General features: G+C 28.3%; 6 protein-coding genes across 6 annotated transcripts; 4 read left to right on the top strand and 2 right to left on the bottom strand.

Annotated features, from left to right (window-relative positions):
* Positions 1 to 1,729: 1,729 nt before the first annotated feature.
* Positions 1,730 to 2,146, top strand: OCT59_025385 (uncharacterized protein; the record flags this gene model as incomplete). The annotated part of the gene is made up of 1 exon (XM_066138165.1): positions 1,730 to 2,146. The coding sequence occupies one exon, from the start codon at positions 1,730 to 1,732 to the stop codon at positions 2,144 to 2,146; it is 417 nt and encodes a 138-aa protein (XP_065992057.1).
* A 2,604-nt stretch (positions 2,147 to 4,750) lies between these two features.
* On the bottom strand, positions 4,751 to 5,657 carry OCT59_025384 (uncharacterized protein; the record flags this gene model as incomplete). Its single annotated transcript, XM_066138162.1, has 4 exons — positions 4,751 to 4,969; positions 5,054 to 5,253; positions 5,444 to 5,555; positions 5,646 to 5,657. The coding sequence occupies 4 exons, from the start codon at positions 5,655 to 5,657 to the stop codon at positions 4,751 to 4,753; spliced, it is 543 nt and encodes a 180-aa protein (XP_065992056.1).
* Positions 5,658 to 6,598: 941 nt separating this feature from the next.
* Positions 6,599 to 7,291, bottom strand: OCT59_025383 (uncharacterized protein; the record flags this gene model as incomplete). Its single annotated transcript, XM_066138157.1, has 1 exon — positions 6,599 to 7,291. The coding sequence occupies one exon, from the start codon at positions 7,289 to 7,291 to the stop codon at positions 6,599 to 6,601; it is 693 nt and encodes a 230-aa protein (XP_065992055.1).
* Positions 7,292 to 10,148: 2,857 nt separating this feature from the next.
* Positions 10,149 to 11,635, top strand: OCT59_025382 (uncharacterized protein; the record flags this gene model as incomplete). The annotated part of the gene is made up of 2 exons (XM_066138152.1): positions 10,149 to 10,405; positions 10,477 to 11,635. The coding sequence occupies 2 exons, from the start codon at positions 10,149 to 10,151 to the stop codon at positions 11,633 to 11,635; spliced, it is 1,416 nt and encodes a 471-aa protein (XP_065992054.1).
* A 1,641-nt stretch (positions 11,636 to 13,276) lies between these two features.
* On the top strand, positions 13,277 to 13,579 carry OCT59_025381 (uncharacterized protein; the record flags this gene model as incomplete). Its single annotated transcript, XM_066138144.1, has 1 exon — positions 13,277 to 13,579. One exon carries the CDS (start codon positions 13,277 to 13,279, stop codon positions 13,577 to 13,579), a length of 303 nt encoding a protein of 100 aa, XP_065992053.1.
* Positions 13,580 to 16,703: 3,124 nt separating this feature from the next.
* OCT59_025380 (uncharacterized protein) lies at positions 16,704 to 18,195 on the top strand (the record flags this gene model as incomplete). Its single annotated transcript, XM_066138135.1, has 2 exons — positions 16,704 to 16,957; positions 17,028 to 18,195. 2 exons carry the CDS (start codon positions 16,704 to 16,706, stop codon positions 18,193 to 18,195), a joined length of 1,422 nt encoding a protein of 473 aa, XP_065992052.1.
* Between the last annotated feature and the right edge of the window lie 2,187 nt (positions 18,196 to 20,382).

Here is a 20,382-nt window from a genome sequence, read left to right as displayed (position 1 = left end):
TTACCGAATATTCAAACTGATTTTGATATTTAGAACTATGTCCTTTATCGTAATGGTACCCCTGATCGGCCTGGGCGGTGGCTGTGGACGCGTACCGGCCAAAGATATTATCGCGAATTTAGAACGAGATTTTGGGAGAGGCCGGGTAATTATACTATAATAAAATTTTATAATTAATATTACATTCTATTTTACGTTCACATTTTAAATTTGATAAATTTGATCAATTTTAGATACGCGTGACGATCGTAGGAGAAGGAGAAACTTACCTACGTATCGTAGAAGATAATTATTTTTATTTTTTTATTTATTAAGTGAGTAGCTAGGCCCAGTCCGTACCAAATATCGGCTGGAGACTCACGTTTTTTGGGCTGTGACTGATACTGACGTCCACGCCGTACAGCCTGGGTACTATTTTATAAAATAGTAGCGAACAAGTATCAAATGTATATTTTTTTATTAAGTTATAATAAAAATTAGAATTTACTTTAATTTTTAACATAAAAATTGTAAATAATAAAAAATTCGTAAATAAAAATAAATTTGCTTTCCCAAACTTAAAAAAAAAGGTGTTTATATAAAAGAAAAGGTGTTTATATTATTTTTGATTATTCAATAGTATCACATGCCCTTGTATACGTTCTACTGCATACGCAGTTTACAATCTCGTAAATTTTCGAAACGGAATATTACGCAGGTTTACAGTCTCGTAAATTTTCGAAATATTTCAACCGTAATATTACGCAGGTTTACAGTTTCGTAAATTTTCGAAATATTTTAACCGTAATATTACGCAGGTTTACAGTCTCGTAAATTTTCGAAATATTTCAACCGTAATATTACGCAGGTTTACAGTCTCGTAAATTTTCAAAATATTTTAACCGTAATATTACGCAGGTTTACAGTCTCGTAAATTTTCGAAATATTTCAACTGTAATATTACGCAGGTTTACAGTCTCGTAAATTTTCGAAATATTTCAACCGTAATATTACGCAGGTTTACAGTCTCGTAAATTTTTGAAATATTTCAACCGTAATATTACGCAGGTTTACAGTCTCGTAAATTTGCAGAATATTTTGACCGTAATATTGCGTAAATCTTACGATATTGTAAACTTACGTAATATTTTAACCGTAATATCACATAAATCTTACGAAATTGTAAACTTACGTAATATTTTGAAATTTTTCGAAATATTATGCCATAAACTTTCATAAACTTACAAAATCGTAAACTTACGCAATTTTTCGCGCTATAAAATTTCCTGATGTAATTATGCACTGAATATAAACAATGTAAACAAAGTATAAAATTCGAATTAAAAAATAATGTTTTTTACTATTTGGCAAAATTGTGTCGATTTATGTGACCAATCGGCAAAATTTACTGAACGACCTTAAAGGAACAAGTTTTCGTATAACAATCGGTATAAGTCAATTTTTCACCAAAAGACTGAACAAGATTTCGTTTAACAATCAGTATCAGTCGATTTGTGATTGATTTTACTGATTTTTGCTGTTGGTCAAAAAATGTGACGAATCATATGACCAATCAGCAAAATTTATGCCGAAAGCTCTTAACAGTCGAAAGTTTTGATTTCGACCAGTGGTATGGATTACGGATTTAGGGGGGATACCCGTACGATGGTTTCCAGCAAGGTGGACTCTCAAAGAAAGAAAACAACGTGAGAAGTTTCAAGCTACAATTCATAAAATACCAGATTCAATGATGTTAGCTACCTTATGGACCGACAGTCGCCCACATTCTTTCCTTTTTGCGATAAAAGGATTGAAAAGTTTTAAAATTATTCAAACAGCGAGAGGGGAACGTAAGTGGGTTGATATGCGCGCAGTATTAGATAATCAGGTAATTTGGGAAAATAATAATCTGTCATGGAATCAGCATGCTCCTCCGACGCAACCAACAAGGTCACGTGGCGGTGATGCCAATAAGAACCATAATCAAACTTCACGAAGTCAGAAGACTGAGAAAACTCAATCGAATTCTAAGAATTCTAAGAAGAAACCAGAAGTGGCAACATCCAAGAAGCCTGAAGAGCAAAAGAAAAAGAAGGACAAGTCCCGTAATAAATCAAAAAATAAAGTTTTAGCGGAAATTTTAGATTTGCTGCGTAAATTGGTTTAAAATTTTATTTTTTATTAATTTAGGTTTTAGAATTTATTTTACTTTTAATTTTCTTATTTTTTCTAGCTTGTTAGGTAATAATTCATTTGGTAGGTGGGAGTTATTCTAGCTTATTAGGTGGATTTTCTGCTTTACGAGTGGGAGTTTAGTGTTTTTTTTAGTATTTTTGTTCGTTCACATGTAGCATCGTAGGTATATTTCTATGTATTTAGTTTTATACTTAGTTTTTTTGTAAGATTTGTAGCCCCATAGTCTTAGACTTCTGGCCTTTTATCTACAAAATTAATAAAATCGTCCTTGTGACGTCATTAGCTTCACTAAAAAAAAAAAAAAAAAATTATTGTACAAGTTTAAAAAAAAAACTCTCTTCCCTTTCTCTTACTTTTTTAATAGAAATAATATTTCACTCATTTTAAAATACTTGTATTTAAAGAAATTGCTCTAAATACCTGGTTAAAACACCAACTTTGTTTCTGCTACTTATCTCTATTGGGTCCAGCGGCACTTATTCATATGGTTTGAATGACTTTGGTTATAAGGTTGAAGATTCCAAGCCAGAAGGAAGAAATTTCCATTTCACTCAGTGGTAAAAGTTCATTTTCTTAATAATAAGGTGTTGTTGCTGGTGATAGTTTGGTGAAGTTTCCCTTTTTACCTAGGTTTTTACTCCTTCGGGTTGGTTTTCCTAGGGTTATAAATTTTTCTTATTTTTTTGGTGAATTTTTCTTGTCTTTCTTTTTTGCCTTCTGCTTTTTGGAGTTTTTCTGGGGGTAGGGGGTATCCCAAAATTGATCAATATCAGGTGGTTTGTAGATCTTTTCTTTTGAGAGAGTTGGGCATAATTTAAGGGGAGTACAGATCTTGGTGATCAGTTTTTGGTCAGGTGAGGTCAAGGTGGCATATGTTTGGACTATCATTGGTTTTTTACTGCAGTTTAGTTTAGATTGGAGGGATCATTCAAAATGAGGTGGGTGTCCTTTTGGGAATTGCACGACACTAAAAAGTTCCCCTTTAGTTTACTCTTAGGTAGTTTATTAACTCTGGTAATATAGTTACTTGGTGAATTTATTTTTATCGACCAGTGTGGGGGATTTTTATCAACCAGGGCTGGCAGTTTCGGTCTGATAATCTGTGGGATACGGGCTTCAACTTACCAAAACTTAGATTTACCTAGGCGAGAGTATGGGAGGCAGTAGCGTTATCTGGGTTTTTGTGTTGTGGGTCTAATTTTAGTATCTTCACATTGTACCTTCTTCCTATTAATTGCCCACCAGTTTGAGTAGATTATTTTCACGTGTAGTTTAGTTTGTATTTTTGTTAATTTTGACTTATATGTAATTTTCTACTTATAATCGTGTCCATGTTAGGTTTCTAACTGGAACCCATTAATAAAAATAAAAAATAAAAATTATTGTACAAGTTTATCAAAGTTTTATTATTTTAAATTGCCTATAAAATAGGTAAAAATTTAAAAATTTAATATTAAACCATGCAATCATATAATTAAATTTACCTAAAAAAGCCTTTTAAAATATATTTTATTTATAGATAAAATACTAGATTTTATTTAATAATAATGATCAAAAAAATCTTATTGAATTTAAACAAAATCAAATATAAATATTATTTTTTAGTAATTATTTAAGGGTTTAATTTTTATACGCCCCGCATTGCAACGCACCCTCTGATCATGTAATTTCATAAGTTTGATAGCTGATAAATTTTTAGATGGATAGTATACAACTATACATACTAAACGCTAACACGAATAATGTGTTAATGGCATCATTATGAGTTCTCTTTTTACACACTAAACGCTCAAACTATTTTTAGACAGACAATAAGTGTTAATAGAGTCATTATGAGTTCTCTTTTTACACACTAAGTGCTAAAACTCTTTTTAGACAGACAGTGAGTGTTAATGGAGTACATACTAATCGCTAACACTTTGGTTTATTTTTCAGTTTCTTGTGAACGTATTCCTGGATTTAGTAAGTGTTGATGGTAGTATGCGAATATGTGTTTCTTTTTACACATTTAATGTTAATGTAGACTCTTGAACCTAGTAAGTGTTGGTGATTGTCATGCGTTTTCTTTTACATATTTAACATTACTTTTTTGTAGACTAGGAAGTTGAGTGGGAAATTTTCAATTAGTTTTAGTGCTGTTTCTAACCATTTTTTACGGCTAAACAGTGATTTTTCTTCTATGATATATCATGCAATTCTTGAGTTCGTATCATTAATATGGTAAGGGTTCTGTAATAACATAAATTTTCATCATCTATCATATATAAGTTCTAACATAAATCTTTGCCGTGAATTTTGTAGTCCTGGGATGTTACGCATTTTTTTATACATCATCTTTTTATCTAGGCAAGTGTATCAGAAAAGTTATGTGCATCTGTAATATAAATAAGAAATCAGATGTAACTGATTAGATACAATTATCTAAAAAGAAACTTTTGATGTATTTTTATGCTTTCTTTTCTAAACTTTTATAAAACTTTTTTTTGCATTAGTTTTTTATTGTTTATTAAAGATTGATTCATTTATTTTCATATACATTTATCAAAAGACTAGCAACTAATATAAAATTACTGAATTATTTTTGATTTTGTGTACACGTGCTTGAATAATGTCTGGCTTGTCTACAAATTTTGCAATGCCGTTGACTTTTGTTAGATTTTGGAGGCTTCATGGCACTTTTAATTCTTGTTGTTCCTTTTGGTCGACCTTTTCTAGGTTTCTTAATTGGATTTTGAAGCTGCAAGCTATTTTCATTAGCTTCATCATCGATATCTATTTTACTATTAAGCTCATCCTCAAAATCATTAAGTTCATTAAAATAGCGTTGAAAAATCTCAAAACTTCACTCATCCTTTTTTTTGACCGCCTTAAGAATAACTTTTTTAGCCATTCCCATCACTTTTCCAAAGAAAAGTTTTTCATCTAAAGTAGATTTACTTATCTGCTCCCATTTATTAACATTGTTTTGTACTAAAGCCGTTAGATAAAAAATTTCTTGATTTATTTCTGGTTGCTTTAACAATTCAGTGTCCTGAAATTTAGCTGCAAATACGAAAGGTTCATGTTTTCCATCCAAGTCTTGATTTTTATACCAACGTGGTCTAATAAGTTGAATGTAAAATATTGCTGTATGTGTATGCATCATAAGACTAAAATAATGTTGGCAAACAATTCCCTTGTAACTGTTGCTAAACATGAATATAAATGGCCGAATTGTTCATTAAAAGGATAAAATGTTTGAATTTTTGGGTATTTTGAACCGAAATACCCCAAATTTCTTTAATTTCTCTTTGGTTAACATGATAAAAAATTGATTTGATACATGCTTTACACTCATCAGGTAAATCTTCCAAAAAACCTGTATCAATCACTTCAGAAATCTTAAATAATTTAAAACTTTGTTAATCATTGCTGCATTTCGCTTACTATTCTTACTATTACACCCCTTCTATAAAAAATTATTAACATACCTGTTCAAACATGTCAATTTGGTTTAATTCAAATTGTTCACACTTGTAATAAACACTTTGATTGATTTCTTGAACTTGAAGATTATATAATGGAGTTGTTAAGTATTTTTTTATCAATACTTCGATTGCAGAAAAAAGGAAACTTGCTGTTTGTAAGTCAACTACACAAGGAATGACTGTTTTTCAAAAAGCAAATTCCTTTTGTTTTTCTTCTTCTTTATGATGACAATGTATTACTTCAGCAAGTTGCAATAGAGAAGTGTTGGAATTAAGAATTTCCCGTTTTAAAACTGCATTTATGCCCTCTACACGTGAAGTAGATTGTACTGCCGTGGTGAAAATTGTTGAAGTAAAACAAAGTGCCCAATATGTTTTAGTCTTATACAAATTTCTCAAATATTCAGCAGCTTGTTCATATTTTTCAATCAATATGGTAAATAACTGTTCAAATTTTTCTTGACTTAAGCTATTTCTAGCATTATAAAACTCGCTCAAAAATTTTGAATATTTATTGCCCAACAATTTTGAAAACTTTTTATGAAGGTTTTGACTGATATGAAATATACAATGCATTGTGTAACAATTCTGGTAAATTTTAATACATGCGGCATCTACCGCCGGATCTGCATCTGTCATAAAAACCAAAGGAACTAACCCTCCACTTATAGTTTCATTTGACTGTTTTTTACCACCTGTTGCAAGTAGTGTACACTCAAAAATCCAAGCATGGGCTTCTGCTGTTTTATTATCAATAAGCGCTTGACATACTAATCGTGAATTATTGTGATTATCAATAGCAACAAATAATGATAACGCCATATCGTATCTATTTGTTTTACAAGTAACATCATTAATAATAACATCATGATATTGAATCCACAGCTCCACTTGATTAGGAGACTCCAAAGCAATCTCCTTAAAACCTTTGTTTTATCAAAATTGACAAAAATTTGCTATCTAATATCATCTTCTTTTAATTTAAGAAGATGTTCATAGAGATTTAATGCATCTCTATTTAACTCTTTTGCTGATGGCTGGTATTTTTGTATTTCATAACGAAGGATATCAGATTGAATTTTTCGCTCAGGATACTTTTTTTCAAGATATACTCTTTGCTGTGTTATAGTAAGACGAACTTGTAATGTTAAAAACTTAATGTCCTCTATCATTTCTCTCGTTAATGCTGTCTCTTTTGTGTAATTTATAAGTTGAGATTTAAGTTCATGACAATGTTCATTTACAATTGTTGTAACAAATACATATTGATTGACATTATTTTTTTCTGGTCTTGATAGGTTGATATGAGCTTTACAACCTAATTGAATAGTTTTACTAACTTTTACTATCATCTTATGATTTTCTTTAATATTATTGTTCAAAGATAATTCAGCTAACGGCTTTTTATATTTACCAGAGTGTTGAAAAACAATAGCTAATTTCCTATATTCACCTGCTGGCATATTATTGTTATGATCAGATCTATCTAATTGTGATTGAAACCCTTGAAGATTACACCATTCTGAAACGTAAGCTATAGCAGATGGCCATGAAATAAAATGCTGTCCAACATAAAGCTCGGATTGTTGAGAATTATTAGTTAAAGTTTCTATTGCTTCAATAATACTTTTTTCTTGTGGAACTGCCATTTTATACTTAAAAAGGAAAGTTCATTCCTAAATATAAAACAAAAAAGGTAAGTTTGTCTTTAACTATAAAACAAAAAAGGCAAGTTTACCAAAAAAGCTATGATATGTTATTTTATTCTATCGCTATACAATTTCTTTATTGTAAACGTACTAAACAAAGAAACAAAACAAATATAAAAAGATTTACCTGCTGTAGTAAAATAAAAGAAGAAAGCTTCACCAAGTTGTAAAACAAAAAAAGGAAAAAGATTTACTAGTAATGAAACAAAAAGAAAGAGCTTTTGCCAACTGTAAAACAAAAAAAGAAAGAGTTTTTTTGATTACAAAAACAAAAAAGGAAGGTTCGTGTAAAAAATTTATGAGAATAATAAAAAAATCTTGGCATATCATTATTGGTAAAGCTCTGCACGAGCCGGCTCGAGCTGAGTTGAGCCAAAATTCGAGCCAGCTCGGCTCGATTAGAATTTTCGAGCTTGGCTTGTGTCGAGCTAACCTCGAGCTGAGCCGAGCCGAGTTTTAAGGTGGCTTGGCTCGAGCTGAGCCGAGCTTTTATCAAATTCTGCATATTTCTCGTGATTTTTTAATTTTGGCCGGAATTAAGTAATCGACATAGAAATTTCCTTTTTTGAATACATGAGTAACATTACACAATCCAAAAAAAGGCAATTTTATTTCTTATCAAAAATGGGGAAATGTGTTGCATAGGATTCCAAAAAAGGAAATTTCCATGCCAATCACTTAATTCCGGCCAAAATTAAAAATCACGTGACACCGGCAATAATAAAGAAAAAAAGTTCTGGAGCTCGCGAGCCAGCTCTGAGCTGAGCCGCGGCTCGTAAAAATTTGGCTCGGCTCATTTGAGCCGAGCTTTGATACAGCTCATTCGAGCTAGCTCGCGAGTTATGAGCTCGATATACCTGGCTCGCGAGCTGGCTCGAGCTGGACTGGCTCGTGCGGAACACTAATTATTGGTGTATATGTACAGCCAATCAAAATTTAATTATTATCACGTGATTTAAGAGGATGCATTGCTACGCAGGGCGTAAAATTATTATTTCCATTATTTAATAATTGGTTTAAAAACTATTATATGCCTACTTTTTCAAAATGCCAATATATAAATTAAAATTGTTATTTTATCATGTATTTTGATATGATCAACAAAATTACAATCAATCACATGAATTATTTCGAATTGAAACTTACCAGACCCAAGTCCCAAAGCCGAAGAAATTGCCACCTATAAAAAAAAAAGAAAATTAAATTAACAAACAAATTTTTTTTAAAAAAATTTCGAACCATTGAGCCCATGTGTTCAAAGACCCTGAAGAACCAGCAGTCTACAAAAAGAAGAAGAAAAATGGATTGCTATACATTTCGTTGAAAGTATTATTTACAAAAAGTCAAAAACTTCCTTACTGAATTTCCCTCCTTATAGTCCAAGCCAGTACAAAAAAATACAAAAGAAACGTTAGTTCATTCCTATATTTACATAACAATCCTCTTCCTCCTTCCCCTTCCTTATTTTTTACCTTGAAGTCCAGTTTGTGTTCAAGCCAGCGCCCTATAAAAAAAAAGCAATGAAAAAGAAACGTTAGTTCATTTCTTAAATTTAAAATAAAAAATTTTCCTTCCCATTTTCTATTTCTTACCTTAAAGTCCAGTTTCATGTTCAAGCTGACGCCCTACAAAAAAAAAATTAATGAAAGAAATGTTAAAACGTTTCTTAAATTAAAAAAAAAGATAAAAAAAAATTCCAACTCTTTCTCACCTTAAAGTCCAGTTTGTTCTGGCTGGAAATTCCTACAAAAAAAAAGAAATCATGTTAGTAAAGCGTTTCTACAAAGTTAATTTAAAAAAAAACCCTCACATTCCAAAGCTAAAACGAAGCCAAAGAAGCTTATCTATGTACTTACAGACCAAAGCTGAAGCAAATAAAATGGCATTCGTGAAAATTTTTTTTTAAAAAAAAATTATATATTTATTTACCTTTATCCAAGAGAAATAAAGTCAAAAAGATCTTAAGAAAGTCTAAAAAAAGGTTTGACTTTTTTGACTATCTTTCGCTGATCAGCCAGTTTCAAATGGGCAAATATTAGTCTAATCATAGATCATTACTAATTGAGGCCGAATTGACATTGATTTAGTGGAATTTTATCAAGGCTGAATATTCCTTTTTTGACTAGTGATAGACCATACTATCATTTTTATAACTTAAATTCTGTCTTTTTAATATTCATTTTTGAAACGATGTCATTTTTAATCTATCTTTCGTGTTATTGAAATTATTTTTTTTCTATCAAATTATTTTGATAAACTTCCCAATTGAAATAATCATAAACTATTCAATCTATTTTTTGAACCTTTGATGGTATCGTACATCTATCTATATTGAAAAGCATATGTATCATAATTTAAAATTTTAAGATATGATTAAAAAGATATTTTTACACAAAGAACGATTAATTATCAATTTTTAAATTAAGACGTTGAAGTTCTTATTTAAATTTATTCTACAGCCAAATAGGATCATGCTTTTTTTATCATGCTGATATTTTTTTATTAAGCTATAAATAAACTACCATTGCATAATTATTATTGATATTTTTGACGTTGTTTAATCAATAGTTTATTGTATTTATAAGATGATCGTTGGCGGCAGAATAACTAATATATATCCGATGATGATCTGCTTATATAATCCAATTTTCAAATTTGATTTGTCCTTTTTGCAGATTATGGGCGTAATAGCAGCATTTCATTTAGCCATATTTGTAAAATCATCATTAATAAATACGACGTCGATACGGTAATAATTTTCACACTTTCACAAATTTAAAAAGTATAAATATAAAAAATGGCAACGAACTTTTTTTCAAAACTAAGCCAAAATTATATTGAATTATTGGCGGATGATGAATATTATGATGTTACAATTGAAGTTGGTGAAGACCCTAATGTGAAAATCCTTCGTGCCCATATGAATATTTTGTATTACCGTTCTCCATATCTACGACGAACTTTGGCTTCTAATAATAGGAACAATAAAACTAATGATTTAGTTCATATCAAATTACCAAATATATCACCGGAAATATTTCAAATTATTCTAAAGTAAGTTTATAAACATTAATTTAATATACTTGAAATAATACATCATATATTTAATTCGAGCTTTATTATAGGTATATTTACGGTGGTATTCTTTCGTTGAATGAACAAGATGATTCGGAAATTTTTAAAGTATTATTAGCTGCGGATCAGCTACTTATTCAAGAACTAGTTGATTATCTACAAAATTATTTGATTGAAAATAAATCTAAATGGATGGAACAACAATTTGAACTTGTTCATCGAACAAGCTTTCAATCGAATTCTTTATTAGCAATTCAACAATTTTGTACAAATTTTATGGCAAAATCTCCAGAAAAGATATTTAAATCATTTGATTTCACTTCACTTTCTGAAAAGTCTTTAATCCAGCTAATTAAGAACGATGATTTGCAAATGAAAGAAATTGAAGTTTGGGAACATATATTAAAATGGGGACTTGCACAAAATCCTACACTTAGTCCTGATCCCACTACTTGGTCAGATGATGAATTCAAAACAATGGAAAATACTTTACAATTTTGTTTACCTTTTATTAGATTTTTTAGTTTATCATCCAAAGATTTTTTACAAAGTGTTCGTCCTTTTAAAAAACTCTTAAAATATAAACTTTATGAAGACTTATTAAATTCTCATTTAGATCCTAGTAGTAAACCAACCGATGATATCCCACTTCCAAGGAATCTTAAAATTGATGGAATTTTTAATTCAAGTTTTATTGATAATTTAAGTATTATATCAACTATTTCAAGAAGGATAGATAAAATAGATGTTAGTAATAGTTTTGCTCATTTAAAAGAACCGTATAAATTTAAATTAATATTAAGAGGAAGTCGAGATGGATTTACTCCTATAAAGTTTCATGAATTATGTGATGGTATACCTAATACTGTTACATTTATTAAAGTAAAAGAAACACAAGAAATTCTTGGTGGATATAACCCTTTAAAATGGGAATCTTCTTCTAGTCGGGGCCAAACTAAAGATAGTTTTATTTTTTTTTTTAAGAATAATGATGCAATAATTAGTAATATAGAAAAGACAGGGCATGCGATTTATTATGGTAATAACCGTGGTCCACATTTTGGTGATATTATTATATGTTCTAATAAGGGCGAAAATACAGACTACGATTATTGTTGTTATAAAAAACGTTATTATGAAAAAAAGATAAGAGATATTGAGGATAAATTTTCTATAGAAGATTATGAAGTATTTCAAATTATAAAGTGATAGCTTGGTATTACTGCAAGTTATATTTGTTTTAACTTAGATTTTTTCACCTTTAATAAAATAATAATTTATTTTATTTCACATATCCTTTCCCAATTTATTCAATTTATACTTATATATCAATAGTAAAATAGCCGTGTGTATTAGAACATTTCATAGACCAGACTCTTATATGGATGCATAAAATGAACTATTTGTCATATGACTAATATACTTGATTAACAATATTAAATGAACCAGCTTTATCATTACAATTTTAAATTTGTTTGCGTTAGTTCCTTTCTATAATTTAAAGTTGTACTATACTACATTATTAATTATTTTTATAATAGTTAAGATATAAATGGATGAGATTTTAGGTACTGGATGTATATATTTTATTAAATTTGCAGGTACGGTACGAAGTCACCTAATAAATAAAATGTCTATAATATTTTTTTCAATTTTTAAAATTTACCATTAAAAAGTTGAAGGAAACTTTTTTATAAAATTAGTATTTATTTTGTCTATAATACAATCAATCATATTCAAATTCTTATGGTATGATTAGCATCGTACCCATCGTACTTGTACATAATTAATAATACCTTACTTATTACTATACACTCAAATGGATGATTGTAATTTGTAAAATAGTCTTTGCTAGCTCATCATTAAGACCATGCAAACTTAATTTTCGGTTCTCATAACAATTTTGAAAATAACCTGGCAACCCGGCTTTTAAAATTTTTTTTTGAAATTTAACAAAAAACTGACCCGGCCGAGATATGAGAACCGAAAAATTAAGTTTGTATGGCATAACTTAGTAATTTTTAATGGTTTCTAAATGTATCTTATAAGCAGATGGTTTTAGTGAGTTTAAAATATGGTTTCGTATTTTTGTATATGAGAATTAAAGAAACAATATACTCTGTTCCTTATATAATAACTTAAATAAATTGGAAACCAAAAAATTTTTCGTTAATTTTCCTAATTCTGAAATAAAGTTACTATAGTGGCGATAAATTACATTATTGAGCTATATTAAAAGATTGAAAAAAAATTGAATAAAATAATAAATGTAGAAATAACAAAACAAATAAACCCATAATTATACAATAGCAACCATATCTTTCATGTTATCTTAATTTATTTCTTTTCTAACAAATTATTTTGACAAACAACCATTATGTTATATTACCATCCCTATAAAAAATTTTTATCCGAATATTTCCATTATTTCTCCGTGTCTTCCGTAAAAATTCCGTGAAAATGATACATTCACGGATATCCGTGTTAGCGAGATGAAAATTTCCATGATTTAAGGCTATTAATTCCATGAAAATGATACATTCACGGAAAAAACATGGAAAGATAAAACACGGATCAGATTTTTTACAGGGCATTGATATCTTCAGTTATGAAAAATTTCTAGCCATGTCATAAACTATAATTTATTGTTCATTTTTTTGTTATACTTTCGATAGTATCGTACATCTATCTATATTAAAAGCCTATTTACAATGAATTAAAATTTTAAAATTTAAAAAGGGTATTGCTATGGTGATGTATCGCCAGTGTCATGTGATATATAAATCATAAATTTTTGCTGTAACATAACGTTACTGATTTTTTTATTTTCACGACATTATACCAAAGAATATGAATAAAGACGAGTTAATTGGAGCAGAAGGGACGTATAAAAAAAGAACAGGAGTCAACAGATTTAAGGTGCCAATGCAATCAATATACAAGGGTGACAAATTTGTAGACGCAAAATCTGATCTATTATCAACAATACCAAGGACCAAAGAAGAGCACGAAGAACTCGACAATTTGAATAATAATTTTAGTGCAAGATTAGATGAATTACGAAAAGGGAAGGACTTGCCAGGCGAGAAAGAAAAGACAAATGAGGATAAAGACGAGATTAACAAGAATAAAAAACGTGTCGTGACAACATAAGGACGAAGAGAAGATTCCGACAGCAATAAACAAATTTGTCCATTTAATTTTAATTTAAGAAGAAAATTTTGGATTGAAGAACACGCGGACAAAACGAGAGATTTTGGACGATTTCGGAAATATCTCCATAGAAAAGTGTAGATTTAGTATTTTATTTTCTCCTTAATGTTTTAAAATATTTTTTTAAATTTTAATTCTTTGCAATTTTAATTTTAGTTTATGTTTAGTAAAAGTCTATATGTCAAGAAAATTTTAGGTAAAAGAAAAACAGAGATAATATTAAAAAATCGAAAAAAATTATTAAAATTAGAATAGTAGCACGTAATTAACAATAATTTTAGACCATACACAAAATAGTTGAATCTTAAATTAGAAATTTTAGATAGAATAAACTTAGTTATAGGGGATAGAAAGCTTGACTTTCTAGTCTCTAGGTGCTTTTGTACTTAATTATGAATCTTTGATTCTATTTAATTAATAAAGCGCGTTACTATTTTTTTTTTAAAAAAAAAGAATATGAATAATTATCAAGGGTATAATATTACAAAAATCAAGAAAGATCAAGAATGTAACCAAAAAATATAACAGATAATACGTACCAAAGATCGAAAGTATGATACATAAAGATCAAGAATGTGATATACCCCAAAGATCAAGAAAGAAATATATTAAAGATCAAATATAAGGATGAAAATAGCAAAGATAAATGCAAAAATAAAAGAAGAGAGTTAATACACATTAATTAGCAAAAAAATAAATCATCAACCAATTATAGCTAACAATATACATCCAGAACTTACCGAAGTTTTAAGAAGACATGATAACTAGCAAAAATGAATGTTAATGTTTCTAACGTTCTTTACAAAAAAAATACCCTCCTCCCCACCTAACTTACCGAGATATCCAAAGGCAATGTCTCATTTTCCCTATTAAAATAAAAGAAAAACAAGAACATTAGAAACGTTTCTAACGTTCTTTACAAAAAAAAAGTACTCCTTTCTCTCTCTTAACTTACCAAAATGGACCTTTATTTCCATACATTTTTTTTTTAATTAACTCTCTCACAACAATACCAAGATGATAAATCTTATGAAATTGTTGATAAATGGCAATAACATCACTTGATAGGGGGTCTTATCGAGGAACTTGAGAATGCATCAGTTCATCAAGTATAGGAGGAAGTTGTCCAAAGTCTCCAATAAGAATTATTGATCGGCCATCAAACACTTAATTTCTGTATTTTGGCTTTATTAATATAGTATAAACTTCATGTTAATACAATGTAGACGTGGTAAATCTACTCAATAAAGTAACCTATCTAATAAAAAAATTTATCTATAAAATAAAAAAAAATCCCAAGAATAATTGGAGATTCATTTCGTGCCCTACTACGATCTATCCATTTTTGCATTACGTCATAAACAAACCTATCTTTAGTTATCTTTGGTTCGTTTATTATTTCCAAATGATGGAATTAATGTGCGACCTTCTTTTCATGATAAGTAATAACACGGTTGGACTGAAACGCTAACTTCTTCACAACAATATGTGTTCTGGTCAAAATTTTAATGTTTGCAACAAAAGATTCTATAATGGTTTAAATCTTCCCAAATATAGATTAGCATTGATGGTCGCTTCATAGAATATTCTGCCGCTGAATATAACTTTAGAACGTGCCGCCCAATTGAATTCACCTCTTGCTTAGCATTCTCTGACGCTTGGCTAATAACTTGATCAATTTTAACTTGAATTGCACTACAAATTCATATATGTGTTAAATTCTCTATACTTCTATAACAACGAATACATCTACCAGATTCATAAATTTCAGGATTGATTACATTTATTTAATAAATCCATCGTAGATAGTATTTACAAAAAATTTTTAATACTTAATGCCACTAAATCACTCGTTCTAAACGATATTTCTTGCTTGTAGTCTTCCATAATGATATCATAGCCTCTTGAATATTCATTCTATATAATTTATTGCTATCTAAAACCAACCATGACGCTTTGCAATAATTTTGATTTGGTTCCTTATACAATTCTCTTGTCAGTTTTCTACAAACCAAATTACCAATTAAATAAACTTAACGACCAATTCGTAATTCGTAAGAATTATCGTGTATAGCCATGAGCCATCCTAACTAAAATGTCTTGATAATTTTATGGAATCTTGTTGAGAGAAAATACGAATATTTCATAAACCTTGACCACCTATACTACCATATTTGATTCTTTTAAATAAATATTCCCCCATAAAAAACTATTATATCTTTTTCTTCATCTGATGAACCGTCAAATTGCTTGTATGTATAATAACATTACTGTTATCAATTATAGTCATAAGCGCACATATGATCGCAACTAAAACACACCAAATTATTGGTTTTACACAAAAATCCTTCATATCCAATTCCATATTTCCCACCTTTGCTAACTACATATGTAAAATATTATAACTACCTGATTTATCATACTCAAATTAAGAAAACTATTTTGTATTTTTTTAACATTTAAACATCCTCCTTTAAAAATTTTAATCTAATTGAAACGTTTATCAATAATTAATAATTCATCTAATTCATTATCTACAGTATGAAACAAACTCCAACCATTTTGTACGTAACGTTTATTCCTAAGTTCATCGTAAATATATTTATTGATCTCATAACTGCTAAATATTACTCTCGTATTTTTGTCTTTGATCAGCTTATTTTCGATTTCAATAAACCATCTTGGAGTTTTACTTTTACTTTTACTACTTCTAACAAAGATTATATTTCGTTTTTCCCTAAAAAAAAAGCCCCAAAAAACCCCTTTAAAAAAAAATTCACGTAATGGGTCTGTGTAATAAAACGGTTAATTTCATGTGATAAGGGGTCGGCGATGAATCGACTCGTCAATCTCGTCATGCATATTTCCTTTAACTTTAAATATGATTAATACTTTCACCGAGGAATATCAATTTTAGATTACAATGATGATCAGCCAATATAGTCCAATTTTGTCCTCTTTTGCAGATTATGGGCGTATATTTCATTTAACCAAATTTGTAAAAGTCAGCATTAATAAATACGGCAACTCTTCCACAAAATTTGTAAAATTATAAACATAAAAAATGACAACAAAATTTCTTCCAAAACTAAGCCAAAATTATATTGAATTATTGGCGAATGATGAATATTATGACGTTACAATTGAAATCGGTGAAGACCCTAATGTGAAAATCCTTCGTGCTCATATGAATATTTTGAGTTGCCGTTCTCCATATTTACGACGAACTTTGGCTTTTAATAACAGGAGCAATAATACTAGTGATTTAGTTATCAAATTACCAAATATATCATTGAAAACATTTCAAATTATTTTAAAGTAAGTCTATAAACAAATTTAATATACTTATAAATGATACATCGTATATTTAATGATTTTTCTATTATAGGTACATTTATGGTGGTGTTCTTTCATTGAATGAACAAGATAATTCAGAAATTTTTGAAGTATTATTAGCTGCGGATAAGCTGCTTATTCAGGAATTAGTCGATTATTTACAAAAATATTTGATTGAAAATAAATCCGAATGGATGGAACAACATTTTGAACTTGTTCATCGAACAAGTTTTCAATCGAATTCTTTATTAGTACTTCAACAATTTTGTACAGATTTTATGGTAAAATCTTCAGAGAAGATATTTAAATTACTTGATTTCACTTCACTTTCTGAAAAGTCTTTAATCCAGTTAATTAAAAGAAATGATTTGCAAATGAAAGAAATTGAAGTTTGGGAACATGTATTAAAATGGGGACTTGCACAAAATCCTACACTTAATCCTGATCCTACTACTTGGTCAGATGATGAATTCGAAACAATGGAAAAAACTTTACAACATTGTTTACATTCTATTAGATTTTTTAGTTTATCATCCAAAGATTTTTTACAAAGTGTTCGTCCTTATAAAAAACTCTTAAAACATCAACTTTATGAAGATTTATTAAAATCTTATTTGGATCCTAATAGTAATCCAACTAATGATATTTTACTTCCAAGGAATCTTAAAATTGATGGAATTATTAATTCAAGTATTATTAACAATTTAAGTATAATTTCAACTATTTCAAGACGGTTAGATAAAATGGATATTAGTAACAATTTTGCTCATTTAAAGGAACCGTATAAATTTAAATTAATATTAAGAGGAAGTCGAGATGGATTTACTCCTAAAAAGTTTCATGAATTATGTGATGGTATACTTAATACGGTTACATTTATTAAAGTAGAAGGAACGGAAGAAATTCTTGGTGGATATAACCCTCTAAAATGGGAATCTTCTAATTCATGGGGAAAATCTCAAGATAGTTTTATTTTTTCTTTTAAAGAAAAGGATATTAAAAGTGTTATTATCAGTAATATAAAAGATAAGAAACATGCATTTTATTGTGGCGCTGATTACGGTCCAGATTTTGGTGATATTATTATATTTTCTTATAAAGATGAATATAGAGATTATAAACATAGTTATTATCAAAAGCGCCATTATGAAAAAAAGATAACTGATATCGTGGATAAATTTTCTATAGAAGATTATGAAGTATTTCAAATCATAAAGTGATAAGGTTGGTATTATTACAAAATATATATTTTTTATTTAGATTTTTTTACCATTACTAAAATGATAATCTATTTAAGATGATTTACTTTATGTTTATTAAAAACTGAATGTACATTATTATTTCACATCCTTTTCCCAATTAGCATGCGTTAATCTATTACAAATCGTATTTTTAAAATTGCGCATTAAAAGGGTATACACTTCAACGTTATAATTTATAAAAAGTAGATTATTTGGAATCAGAACATTTGTCATTTAATCTCATAGGCCAAACTTTTATATGGATGCATAAAATGAAGAATTGATTCCTATTTACTACACCTTTTCTCTATTTAACAAACTTTTTGATCAACAATACTAAACGAAATAACGAATTAACAACTAACTTTTGTTCCAATTACAATTTTAATTTATTTGTGGTTAATTTTTTTTCCATAATTTTAAGAGGTTTTGCTATACTTCATTTTTTAACGATGTAATTGATGGTATGTAAAATAAATGATGTTGTTAACTCAATAATTTAGAAATTTTTGTTAATTTTTTAATGATTTCATAAATGTATCTTAACAGAAGGTTAAAGTATTTTATTATATGATGAACAAATTAACTTTAATAAATGGGCTACTTATTAATCGAGAAACCAAAAACTTTGCTATCTTTATTGAAAAGAGTTGACCAATTTTCCTTCGTTCTATTTTATTTATTTGTTTGGTCACATAGTGATTGATAAATTAATGTGATTTATTGATGATTAAATTTACAGTGTTTTATCATGCTAACAATTATTTCGAGTTATCCTACAGCCAAATAGAATATGCTTTTTCATCATGCTACAATTGCATAATTATTATTGATATTTTTCCTGATACTAAAAGGTAAAAGGACACGTTACGTTAAGCCGCAAATAGTTATAAGTATGATCATTGGCGGCTTTAGAATAACGCAGTTATTTGATCATCCGAACTGCTTCGCAGTTCGGTGATATTCTAGCCAGATCATCGATAATTTTTAAATGAGCTTGGCATACTAATAACGAAGATTAGGGTGGAGCAAGATTTTATCTTAAAAAGAGTAGGAATTTTTTTTTTAGTTTGAGAACGTTACTTATCTTTTACAATACTAACAATACTTTGGTTCAGTAAATTAATCTTAGAATGATGAATAATTATTTATTGTTATATATTTTCGTCGTAAATTATTATTAATTTTTAAATTAATTTTTTTCATTTGGATTAGAATTTTATTTACCTATTTGAGTAAATATAAAATATAACCACTATCTAATAACTAATACATATTATTTTTGACCAAAAATTCTATTTCAGTATCTAATCATCCGGTTTAGTGGAAAAAAATATCTACATTTACAACATTTTGAAAATTTTCATAATAAATATTGACAAAAAAAATATAATTTTTAATTTTATATATATAGATATGATGTTGAATAAATTATATTCATCGTTCAGCCCAATAGGATCATGCAGATTTTCATAGACTATTAGACATAGCAATAACACAAGATTGTTATGGTATGAATATTTTGTAGGAAAAGTTTAAATAAAGCTAAAAAAGTGAATTAAAAATAGCATAAAATGAAATTTATAGAAAGTTAAATAAAGCTTATTTATGATATTATTAAGATGTTATTAATTAACGCATGATCAAAAGCGTCAGAACGATAACACTTTTATTATGACCAATATAACTACTCCCATCCAATAATATTTATTATGGAATTATATTAAATAAAATAAAAAAATCAATAAATTTCTTTATTATCTAAATTATTTAACATAATCTCGTCCAAACTAATAATTTATGTTGCTATGCAGTATCTAATGTTAATAGAAAACGTAATTATTGTACAATTTGCTAAAAAAAAGCAGAAATAACGAATCAAAATAAACTCATAAGTTGTGATTTAAACTTTTAAAGGATATAATATTGGGTTTTTTTTTATGAAAACTATATGTAATTATAAAATATGTTCGATAAAGTATTTATTTATCCGAATATCAAAAAAATAGATAAAAAAATTGATCGTCACCAGTTTCAATAATTTTGAAAACCACAATAACTTAAAATATTTATTACTATTTATTTAAAATTTCGTTAAGAAAAATGGCAAATTTAAATACTGCCTAATTAATTATTAACTTTCGAAACTGTGCAACAATTAAACTA

Source organism: Rhizophagus irregularis, chromosome 5 (assembly GCF_026210795.1).
Source record: "Rhizophagus irregularis chromosome 5, complete sequence".
Classification (NCBI taxonomy): domain Eukaryota; kingdom Fungi; phylum Glomeromycota; class Glomeromycetes; order Glomerales; family Glomeraceae; genus Rhizophagus; species Rhizophagus irregularis.
The sequence above is the reverse complement of the archived record's forward strand: the minus strand, read 5'-3'. Positions and strand labels throughout refer to the sequence as shown.